Source organism: Bubalus bubalis, chromosome 6 (genome assembly GCF_019923935.1).
Source record: "Bubalus bubalis isolate 160015118507 breed Murrah chromosome 6, NDDB_SH_1, whole genome shotgun sequence".
Taxonomy (NCBI): Eukaryota; Metazoa; Chordata; class Mammalia; order Artiodactyla; family Bovidae; genus Bubalus; species Bubalus bubalis.
In genome coordinates, this window is record NC_059162.1 from 30,892,025 (window position 1) to 30,904,798 (window position 12,774).

The 12,774-nt window shown below is 35.2% G+C and overlaps 1 protein-coding gene across 23 annotated transcripts in view; it reads left to right on the forward strand.

Moving 5' to 3' along the window:
- ST7L (suppression of tumorigenicity 7 like) overlaps positions 1-12,774 on the forward strand; it is a 144,073-nt gene that overhangs the window by 24,681 nt on the left and 106,618 nt on the right. For all 23 annotated transcript variants that reach the window (XM_025288086.2, XM_044944548.1, XM_025288083.2 and 20 more), the window contains 4 exons: positions 2,201-2,279; positions 9,776-9,930; positions 11,423-11,520; positions 11,909-12,023. In XM_025288086.2, coding sequence (XP_025143871.1) covers positions 2,201-2,279; positions 9,776-9,930; positions 11,423-11,520; positions 11,909-12,023 — 447 coding nt within the window. The remainder of the gene's footprint in view (positions 1-2,200; positions 2,280-9,775; positions 9,931-11,422; positions 11,521-11,908; positions 12,024-12,774) is intronic.

Consider the following 12,774-nt stretch of genomic DNA (forward strand, 5'->3'; position numbering starts at 1 on the left):
TTTCCACTTGGCAGTTATCAGTTAGACCTTAACTGTGATTCTCTCTTTTAGGCAGTGCATGTGCTTTTAATTCTGCAAGGTCTCAAGGCATTTATATTTCTGACCTCTAGTCTTAGATTGAATGGTAGTTAGTCCCTTCTGCTTCTTAGCATATTAGAATATTATTTAACTTGAAAAATAGATAAATTTGATTAAATTGTTAACTGCTTGTGTTATTTCTTAAGCATATCACGAATTCTTAAAGAGAACTTTTGAAGACTATAATAAATCAACAGTTAAATACTAAATCAACCATTGAATACCAAATGATTTCTAAACCTTGTTTTAGAGGGAAGTAAATATTTTCCTTCCTCTTCTTTATTTCCTGTTTCCTCTTTAGCTTAGAATTACATTGGTTGTGAGGAATAATGGGGCTGGATAGAGCATTTGAAAATATATGAATAACAAAAAATAAATGCTTAATGGTAGATTAGATGACTTTACTAGAAATTGAAGAAATACAAATGAAAGTGAGATAGTTTCCATGTATTAAATTAGCAAAGATTGACACTGCTGCTGCTGCTGCTGCTAAGTCGCTTCAGTCGTGTCCGACTCTGTGCGACCCCACAGATGGCATCCCACCAGGCTCCCCCGTCCCTGGGATTCTCCAGGCAAGAACACTGGAGTGGGTTGCCATTTCCTTCTCCAGTGCATGAAAGTGAAAAGTGAAAGTGAAGTCGCTCAGTCGTGTCCGACTCTAGTGACCCCATGGACTGCAGCCTACCAGGCTCCTCCATCCATGGGATTTTCCTACTCAGGGTTATTAAGGAAGTGGGGATATAGTCACTCTCCTGCACTGCCTGAAAAAATGTGAATTAATACAATCTCATTGAGAGGAATTTGGGAATATATATCCAAAGTCCTTTAAAAGATGCATAAGTTTTTAACCATTCCACTTCTAAAAATGAAATATTTGGACAGGTATATACAAAGATAGATGTTAAAAGACGGTTATCATAGTATTTTTATATTAGCAAAAAATTAATTATCCATCAAAAGAGAACTGGTTAAATAAATTACTATGTATACTTAATATGCTAGAGTACCAGGTAACCATTTAAATTGTTAATAAAATTCAATGTCAAAATTAGACCTGAAAATATTATGTAACTTATGGAAGAGAGCCTCATCATTAAAAATGGCAAGTTAAGTATTATATTTGATTTTTAGGTAATATTTTAATGTTTAAGCAAAATGCTGTTCTTTACCTGGTTGTTAGCATATGGGTGCTGACTTGCATCAGTTTGCCAAGTTCAGGAAGCATTAGCTGTCAGCTAGCTAGTGACATGTTTGATATGAGAAATGTATTTTTGTTACACAAGTAGAATATATTATCTCCATTTCTAAGCCAAGACTAATATTTTGTTTCCAAAGGAAAACTCAAATGTTTTCCACATTATTCTTTCTGGACAGTTGTAGGTTTCCGTCCAAAAGCAACATTCATAGATTCTCTATTTTTCTTATCAAACTTGAAATAGGCCAGATAGTTTCATGGATCTTCTTTGTTTATTTGTTTGTTTAATTTTAAAGAAACTTTGCTTAATGTGAAGTTTTAAATTTGGTATAGTAAATGATAACAAAACTAATATTGTTATTCCAGAGAGATACTAATTCAGGCTTTTCTTGACTCTTAGTAGAGACTCATATTTTCCTTAAATGTACTGTATCCTAAATTAATTCCTTTTTTCCCCCCTTTAATATAAAATACAAATTCAGGCATTCTTTACAGACTGAATCTTTGATTAGATAAAAACTTTGGTTTTTAAGGTTTTTGTGTATTTTTAGCAGTCTCATAGAACCTTTCCAAAAGGATAAAAGAACAAGAATATTTCATTAATTATAATCTGATATCAATTTTAATACACATTTAAATATATAAATGTTCATGTATAATAATGATATAGTTAACTTGACTGAGTACCACCTATGTTATTATTCATATAAATCAGAGAAATAATATTATTCTATTTTATGTGAAGCTTCCAAATTTAGTGTAAACTTTTCATAAGGTTAATGTGAGCTATCATCCCAGTTTGTTGTTTATGTTTAAGAACATGTTATTTAAATCTTTGTTTATTCTTCTAAATCATTCTTTGTATGTTTTGCATAAGATAATTTATGTTTGCCATCTCATCTACCTTTTGAAATGTTTTTCCTACAGTTATGCAGAAGGCATGGAGAGAAAGGAATCCTCCAGCTCGAATCAAAGCAGCCTATCAAGCTTTAGAATTAAACAATGAGTAAGTTTGAAATATAATATATGGAAAATAAGTTTGTTTTGAAGGAAACCCAGGCAAATGATTTTGTTTCCTTTTTTCTATCCCTAAGACATTTGGAGTCAATAATAGTCCCCTTTTTGCATACTAGGGACAGATTTGCAGTGTTCATTGACGTTTGTTTTTTGCTTCTGAAATTGTAAACTTATCTTCTGTGCTTTTGAATAGAAATTAGGTAGACATATTTTTCAAAAGGAAGAATACTGATCTAATTGATGATGACACTTGATAGAGTACTAAAATACTTATGCCACCCATTTTAATTTTGTTTTTCATTTATGTCATTCACTGAAAGCATTCATTCAGTCCTGAGACCTATAGTTGCTAGTAGGATTGGAGGATTGAGAAGGGAATTCAAAATAAGAAAAACATGGCTCTAACCTTATTATTTTTAATGTTAGTAGCATTCTTTTTAAAGTTCCTTTTATCAACTTTATATTTTAAAAAGTATAAGTGAACTTAATATTTAAATAAGACAGATCAATAAATATTGATCTAATATTAAATAAATGCCAAGAGTGAAAAATGGGCCTGGTTGGGATTAATCAAGGAATGCCTCCTGAATAATGTGAATTTATCATTGTCCCCATACTCCTCCTTTCTCCCCTACCACAGATATATTGATCCTTATTAAGAAGACTTACCCAAGGTAGAACAAAATGTCAGTGTAGGGAACTCAACAAGCAGTGAATCAAGTTTATTGAGACTCTGAAAACTAATCAAAAGTTTATTGCAACCTGGAGAATGCTTAATCAATTTTAAGAAATAACTGAATTTCTTTAAGAGAGCTTTATTTTTTTTTTTTTTTTGGTATTTTACTTACACTAACCCCATCCTCCACCCCCTAGCTCAGTGGTAGCCTTGAAGGCAACAGTCACCCTTCTGGGTATAATTCTGTCTATCAAAGGAAGCAGACTGGATCATATTCTCAAAGAACTGTGGTCTAAAATGGTCTGACTGGTCTGATGAACCCATGAAGGACCAGCTCTAAGGGCTTGCCTTTTTTACTTTGGTTAATTTGAAACTCTCCTAGTACTGACACAGCTATACTGGGGGAGGGGGTGCAGTTAGTGGGGTGGGTGGGCTGGCATTTGTTAAAAATATTTAACAGCAAATGTATTAGGGCCTGCTGCCAGGAGCAAGGGGTAACAACAGGCAAACAATAGACAAATTAGAAAGCTTGGGAGGAAAGGCTGAGGAATGAGAAACTGGGAAATAAAGGTTTTTAAAAGCTTCCACATATTCCTTGGAATCTCAGCAGCTACACACATGTCCAGGTTTGGGCACTTGCTCAGAAAAGACTTCAGTCCCTAAGCTCTCATGTCTGTCTAACTTTCAGGTCCTGCACAAACAGAAAGTGAAAGCTAAGGTAGAGTTGTAAACTGCCTGACTGATGTTGAAGGTATGCCCCCACACACACACAGAACCCATCTGCTAAGACTTGTTTTTTGTTTTGTTTTTGATTTCAGGGGTTTAGAGCAATTTCTATCAAGTCACTAACTAACCATTATGCTAAAAGAGCAGAGACTTCACTAGTCACTCATGATAGAGAAAATAAACTACAAAATCAGTTCAGAAGTTATTAAACAAACAACTATAAACAGCAACAACAATCCCTGAGAAGGAGAGGAAATCTGATTTCTAGAGTTGCTAGATTATAATATTTTAAATTTCTAGTTTTCAACAACAAAAAAATAATAAGACATACAAAACAGCAAAATATGCCTTTCACAGAGACAAGGAAATAAATAGAAACTGCCCTTGAGGAAGCCCAGACTTTGGACTTCCTGGACAAAAACTTAAAATCAACTATTTAAAATATGCTCAAGGAGGTAAAGGAAGCCATATACAAAGAATTAAAGGAAACCATGAGAGTCTGTCTCGGATTAGAGAATATCAATAAAGAGGTAGAAATAATAAAAGCTAAATAGAAATTCTAGAGTTGAAAAGTTTAACTGAAATTTAAAATTTCCTATTGGGGTTCAGCAGCAGATCTAAACAGGCAGAAGAAGGAATCAGCAAACTTGATTTTGGTCAAAAATAAAAGAATGAAGCAAAGAGAACAGAGCCTAAGAAACCTGTGGGACACTGTTAAACATACCTAGGCATAATGGAGTCCCAAAAAGATAGAGAGAAAGAGGCAAAAAAGACTATTTGAAGAAATACTGGCTGAAAAGATCCCAAGTTTGATGAAAGGTCTGGATCTATACATCAGAGAAGCTCAGTGCACTCCACGGAAGACATACTCAAAGATATCCACAATGAGATGCATTATAATCAAGCTTTCAAGAGCCAGAGATAAGGGCAGGTACCTGGAAGCAGCAAGAGAGAAGCAACTCATCACATATAAGTAATCCTAAAAAAGATTAACAGCTGATTCTCATCAGAAACCATATAAGGCAGTGAAATAATATAGTGAAAGTTCAGGAAGAAAAAACCTGTTAGCTCAGGATTCTGTGTTCAGCAACCCTGTCCTTCCAAAAAAATAAAAAAAAGAAGACATTCCCAGATAAACAAAAACAGTTCAGTGCTAGTAGACCTGAACTTCTCCTACAGGAAATGCTACAAGGAGGCCTTCAGGGTGAAATAAAATGATACTAGACAGTCTTGAGTCCACACAAAGCAGTAAAGAACACCAGAAGTATAACTACATAGGCAAATGAAGTCAATATTAACTTTTTTTTGGTTCGAAGTTCTTTTTATCTATATGATTTAAAAGACAGCTGTATAAAACAGTCCTTGTAAATCTATGTTGATGGATGTACAGTTTATATAGTTGCAATTTGTAACCATAACAACATAAGGGGGGAGGAGCGATATAGGAGCAAAGTTTTGAAACTATTGAAACTAAATTATTATTAATTCATTCTTGGTTTTTGTAAGTTGTTAAATATAATTGTTAACTGTTAACCACTAAGAAATAAAAAATATGATAAAAAGAAGTAAGGGAATCAAAATGGTATACTAGAAAATATAGAAAAAATATAGAAAAAAGAAGGCAATAATGCAGGAAATGAGAACAATAACAACAAAAAAGACAGGATATATAGAAAACAAATAGGAAAATGGAGGAAACAATTTCTTCCTTATCACTAATTACTTAAAGGTAAATAGATTAAGTTCTTCAGTTAAGAGGCATTGATTAGCGGAATGGATAGGGAAAAAAAAGTAGTCCAACTATATGCTATCTAAATTCTTTAGATTCAAAGACACAAGTACAAAGTGAAAGCGTAGAAAAAATTCCATGCAAATAGTAGCCAAAGAGAAATGGAGTGGTTAAACTAATACCAGACAAAATAGAATTTAAGAGAAAATTTTTACAAGACAAAGTTTGACTTTATATAATGACAAAAGTTCAATTTATCAAGAAGATACAGCAATTATAAACTTGTATACATCTAATAAGACAGCCCCAAAGTGTATGAACCAAAAACTGACAGAATTGAGGGAGAAATAGAGTTCAACAATAATAGTTGAAGATAGCAACACCTCATTTTCAATAATGGATAGAATAACTAGACAAAAGATACACAAAGAAATAGAAGACTTGAACAAACAATGCTGTAAACCAACTGTATCTAACAGATACCTACCCAACAACATTTCCATATACCCAAAGTGTACATGGAACATTCTCCAGGATACATCATAGTTAGGACATAAATAATTCTCAATAAACTTAAAATGATTGAAATCATATAAACTATCTACCCTCACTACCGTGAAATGCAACTAGAAGTCAGTAACAGAAGAAAATTCAGAAATTTCACCATATTGGAATGTGTGGAAATTAAACAACAAACTCTATAGACAAATAATGTCAAAGGAGAAATCACAAGATAAATTAGAAAAATGCTTTGGGATGAGTGAAAACAAAAACATAACATATCAAAAATCATGAAATACAGTAAAAGCAGTACATGCTCAGAGAAAAATTTATAGCTGTGAATACCTACATTAATAAAGAAAAAAGATCTTAAATCAAGGACTTAGCTTTATACCTTAAGGAGTTAGAAAATGAAGAGTCAACTAAACTCGAGGCAGAAGGGAGGGAGTAATAAAGATTCAGTTCAGTTCAGTTGCTCACTCGTGTCTGACTCTTTGCGACCTCATGGACTGCAGCACACCAGGCTTCCCTGTCCATCACCAGCTCCCGGAGCTTGCTCAAATTCATGTCCATCGAGTCACTGATGCCATCCAACCATCTCATCCTCTGTCGTCCCCTTTTCCTCCTGCCTTCAGTCTTTCCCAGCATCAAGGTCTTTTCCAAGGAGTGAGTTTTTTGCATCAGGTGGCCAAAGTATTGGAGTTTCAGCTTCAGCATCAGTCCTTCCAGTGAATATTCAGGACTGATTTCCTTTAAGATTGGTTGAATCTTGCAGTCCAAGGGACTCTGAAGAGTCTTCTCCAACACCACAGTTCAAAAGCATCAATTCTTCGGTGCTCAGCCTTCTTTATAATCCAACTCTCACATCCATCCATGACTACTGGAAAAACCATCACTTTGACTACGTGGACCTTTGTTGGTAAAGTAATGTCTCTGCTTTTTAATATGCTATCTAGGTTGATCATAGCTTTTCTTCCAAGGAGCAAGCGTCTTTTCAATTTCATGGCTGCAGTCACCATCTGCAGTGATTTTGGAGCCCAAGAAAATAAAGTCTTTCACTGAAACCACTGAAACAATGGTTTCCCCATCTATTTGCCATGAAGTGATGGGACCAGATGTCATGATCTTAGTTTTTTGAATGTTGTTTTAAGCCAGCTTTTTCACTCTCCTCTTTCACTTTCATCAAGAGGCTCTTTAGTTCCTCTTCACTTTCTGCCATAAGCATGGTGTCATCTGCATATCTGGTTATTGATATTTCTCCCGGCAATCTGATTCTAGCTTGTGCTTCATCTAGCCTGGCATTTTGCATGATGTACTCTGCATATAAGTTAAATAAGCAGGGTGACAGTATACAGCCTTGACATACTTCTTTCCTGATTTGGAACCAGTCTGTTGTTCCATGTCCAGTTCTAACTGTTGCTTCTTGCCTGCATACAGACTTCTCAGGAGGCAGGTCAGGTGGTCTGGTATTTCCATCTCTTGAAGAATTTTCCAGTTTGTTGTGATCTACACAGTCAAAGGCTTTGGCATAATCAATAAAGCAGAAGTAGATGTTTTTTTGGAACTCTCTTGCTTTTTCCAACGGGTGGCAATTTGATCTCTGGTTCCTCTGCCTTTTCTAAATCCAGCTTGAACATCTGGAAGCTCACGGTTCACGTACTATTGAAGCCTGACTTGGAGAATTTTGAGCAGTACTTTGCTAGCGTGTTTCATGGGGTTCATGGGGTCGCAAAGAGTTGGACACGACTGAGCGACTGAACTGAACTGAACTTGCTCGTGTGTGAGATGAGTGCAATTGTGTGTTTTTTGAACATTCTTTGGCATTGCCTTTCTTTGGGATTGAAATGAAAACTGACATTTTCCAGTCTTGTGGCCACTGCTGAGTTTTCCAAATTTGCTGACATATTGAGTGCAGCACTTTCGTAGCATTATCTTTTAGGATTTGAAATAGCTCAACTGGAATTCCATCACCTCCACTTGCTTTATTCACAGTGATGCTTCCTAAGCATCAAGGCCCACTTGACTTCACATTCCAGGATGTCTGGCTCTAGGTGAGTGATCACACCATCATGGTTATCTGGTGGTTATCACACCATCGTGAAGATCTTTTTTGTATAATTCTTCTGTGTATTCTTGCCACCCCTTCTTAATATCTTCTGCTTCTGTTAGGTCCATACCATTTCTGTCCTTTATTTTGCCAATCTTTGCATGAAACGTTCCCTTGATATCTCTAATTTTCTTGAAGAGATCTCTAGTCTTTCCCATTCTATTGTTTTTCTCTATTTCTTTGCATTGATCACTGAGGAAGGCTTTCTTATCTCTTCTTGCTATTCTTTGGAACTTAGCATTCAAATGGGTATATCTTTCCTTTTCTCCTTTGTCTTTAACTTCTCTTCTTTTCTCAGCTAATTTTTAAGGCTTCCTCAGACAACTGTTTTGCCTTTTGCATTTCTTTTTCTTGGGGATGGTTAGATAAATTAGATTTCATCAAAGTTAAAAGCTTTTGTGCAATCAAAGGATATTGTCAAAAAAGTGAAAATGCAACCCACAGGTTGAGAGAAAATATTTGCAAGTCATATTTGATAAGGGCCTAGTATTCAGAACATAGAAAGAACTCTTACAACTCAGTAACAAAGACAACCCAATTAGAAATGGGCAAAGGATTTGAATAGACATTTTTTCTAGGAAGATATATAAAAGACCAAAAAGTACATAAAAAGGTGCTCAATGTCACTCATCATAAGATAAATAAAAATGAAAAACACAATACCCCTTCACAAGAGGGGTATAACAACAGTAATAGAACAAAAACAAAAAATAGAAAGTGTTTATGAATAACTGAAATTTGTTACCAAGTCTGACCTCATAGCAAGTGCTTGCCACATGACAGGCCAATAATTGAGCAGTGAGTTGTTGGGGCAAGGAATAACAGCTTTATTCTGAAAGCCAGAAAATCAAGAAGATTGTGCGTTTATGCTTACAAAGAACTCTCTTGCCTCAGATAGAAGTCAGTCTTTTATACTAAAAGGAAAAGGAGTGAAGTCAAACATTTCCTGGTACCTATCCACCCCTGGAGGAGTGTGTTAATTTCTTCCTTCCAGGTGGGCCTGGCCAAGATGTTTCCTGTGAGCTAAATAAAAGTCTTTTAGCATAATGCTCATATCCTGGGAGGCAGAGTTCTGAGAGTTGTATTATTATGTATAATTTAAGTTTATAGGCAACATCCCTTTAGTGATTAACTTAGAATAGAAAATTTTCTTCCCTATTACAGAAAGTTTAGGTAAAGATAGGGAAATGTTATGTAAATAGACATGCCCCAAAGAAACTACAAACAAAGGTCCGTCTAGTCAAGGCTATGGTTTTTCCAGAGATCATGTATGAATGTGAGAGTTGGACTACAAAGAAAGCTGAGTGCTGAAGAATTGATGCTTTTGAACTGTGGTGTTGGAGAAGACTCTTGAGAGTCCCTTGGACTGCAAGGAGATCCAACCAGTCCATCCTAAAGGAGATCAATCCTGGGTGTTCATTGGAAGGACTGATGCTGAAGCTGAAACTCCAATACTTTGGCCACCTGATGCAAAGAGCTGACTCATTGGAAAAGACCCTGATGCTGGGAAAGATTGAAGGCAGGAGGAGAAGGGGATGACAGAGGATGAGATGGTTGAATGGCATCACAGACTCAATGGACATGGGTTTGGGTGGACTCCGGTAGTTGGTGATAGACAGGGAGGCCTGGCATGCTGCAGTTCATGGGTCACAAAGAGTTGGACAAGACTGAGCGACTGAACTGAACTGAAAGAAACTACTTGCTTTACCGTTTTCCTTAAAATTGTCTTGCTTGCTTTCTTTAAAGCTGTGCCACTGCATATGTTCTACTGGCTGAGGAAGAAGCAACAACTATTGTAGATGCCGAAAGGTTATTTAAACAGGCACTCAAGGCAGGAGAAACAATTTATAGGCGGTCACAACAGTGCCAGCACCAAAGTCCTCAGCATGAAGCTCAACTGAGTAAGTGAATATGAACTAATTTTCACCTGTCTTTTAGTTCCTGCAGTTGCCTCTTTTATGTGTAAAACACAAAACAATAAATTTTTTAAAACTTAATACTTAAAAATTAGCTGCTCTTCATGAAATACAACAGATCTGTTCAAGTCAGCAAGACAGAAATGTGTATTAGCTAGAGAATGTTTGTGGAAGAGAATAGGTCTGTTCTGGTTTTTGAGAGATGTGCTGCTCTGAAACTTAATAGTAATTTATTTCATGCAAGAATTGGGCTGGTCATTGGAGGAACACAATTCAAAAATATTCAAGATTCAAGAGAACCTTCTAATAATGATAAACAGCTGTTACTTTTATCCACCCTTACCTAAGCAGTAGTAGAGGTATATATATCATTTGGTTTGCTCTTCAGGCTGTAAAAATATCTCCATATAGTGCCAGGGAGTGGCCCTTTAGCACAAAAACCAGCCTTACACTTGGTATTGACTCTTTCTTTGGTGGTTTTTTTCTCTACAGTATGTTTGAGATCATATGGGCCATAGCAGCTGACATCCTTTCTTTCCACTCTTAGGCATACTCTCCCAGTTGTGATTGAGACACTTACCAAAGATGTTAGAATCTGTAATGTTATTGCTTCCTGCTATATTGTGTGGCCATAGGGTTTAATTTCATGATTTTGGCAAAGAGTGGGCAATAAATTGAAATATGTTTATATAATGCATTATCTGCTGGGAGTTAAGTTCTAAATCTTTTGTTTGTGGAAATTAAAATTTGGATGTTTTCTCTCTAAACTAAATATTGATGTATATAGGATGTTTCATTAATGCATGTTGTTATAACACACAACTGTGGGAATATATAATCTTACAGTCTAGAACTAATGAAACTACATCTGTAAAAAATTCATGTCATTTGTCCTTGTATAATCTCAAATTTAGTTATGGGATAGGTTCAGAAATATTTGTTAGCCCTTTCTAGAAGTAGTTTTGCCTTTGAGCAAAAATTTACACTAGTATATAAATTTTGTTTTGAATATCTTTTGTCAGTTAAAATAATAGATAATATTAAAATAGTAGATTGTTTATACAGAAACTCATGTTATTTCTTCTATTAATGTATGTCTTTTAATAGTAAAATCTACTTGCCTAGTGTACACATATTACTTTATATATACTGTACTCAGATTACTTAGAGTCAAAAATAGTCCTATATGTGTATATATATACACATATATATATTTTAAGCTTTTAATATAAAAAACTTCAAACATCTATAAAAATAGAGCAATATAATTAACTTTCATTCATTGTTCATTACCCAAATTCAACAATTATTAATATTCTTCCATTCTGACACAATTTAATTTTAATTGAACCTTCCATGTTGTATAAAATTATTTGCCTTCCAGGCTAATAAAATTGATAGATAAATATATTAAGGAAATAGCTGGTCATAATATAAAAGTGATAGTTTTGGGTCATTTGTTGTTTTTTTTAAATAGGGAGAGATACCAATGTACTTGTGTATATTAAAAGAAGACTGGCAATGTGTGCAAGAAAATTGGGAAGAATAAGAGAGGCAGTAAAAATAATGAGAGATGTAAGTAAATTTGATGACTTAACCTTTATCTTTATTCTTTCAAAACGGAAAATATGTTTTAAGTTGCTGGTTAAGTTAATGCATAATCACTGTGTGGCTTTTTATTTTGTAACATTTATTTATTGGTGGTACCATGCGTCTTGTTGCATCTTAGCTCCCCAACCAGGGATCAAACCTCAGGCCCTGGCAGAGAAAGCGCCAAACACTGGACCCCTAGGGGATTCCCCAGAATCTTTTTTTTTTTTTTTAATTGATAGTTTTATAACAAGATACTTAATATACACAAATTTCTTAGAGGTTGAGTCTCCAAAGTTTTAATAAAGAATTTCTACTTCTGTATTGAGTTCATTTGCTATAATTTTAATCTTTTTTTCCTTTTAATATACAGTTAATGAAAGAATTTCCTCCTCTTACCATGTTGAACATCCATGAAAATCTCCTAGAATCACTTTTAGAATTACAGGCCTATGCAGATGTCCAAGCAGTTCTAGCAAAATATGATGGTGAGTGATAATTCTCTTAGTTGATTCTTTACCAGCTGAGCTAGCAGGGAAGCCCCTCTTAGTTGATAGCATAGTTAGAGTGTTTTTTTTTTTTTCCCCCAACATAAAGTGATCACAAATGGTATCCTACTCTGGTATTTCTGTGACTTTCTCTTTGCATTCTTTCCAGTCAATATTTAGAATCTGTGGACACAAGTCACTATTAAGTATCTTCTTTTTGTAAATATTTACTTATTTGGCTACGTCAGGTCCTAGTTGACGCATGCAGGATCTTTGTTGCGTCACGCAGATCTTTTGTTGCAATGCACAGACTCTCTAGTTGTGGTGTGAGGGCTCAGTAGTTGTGGTGCACAGGTTTAGTTGCTCTGTAGCATGTGGAATCTTAGTTCCCTGACCAGGGATTGAACCCACATCCCCTTGAATTGCAAGGCAGATTCTTAACCACTGGACCACCAGGGAAGCCCCTAAGTATCTTCTTTATCAATACTTTTGATAGCAAAAGTCTGCAAGGAAAAATTTTCCCTCTGTCAAAGTATATTCATTTGTTTTAGTGCCTGTGTGAGGCACTTGGAATACAGTGGTAAACAAGAAAACATGGACTTAACCCTTAAAGGATTTGCAGTTTGGTAGAACATACAGACAAATGAATAGTAGTTATATTGAAGCATAGTATGTTAGGTGACGTAATTGGAAAAGTATGGAGTGCTATACACTTCATTTCTTTTGGAGTGATGGAGAAGGCTAACAGAAG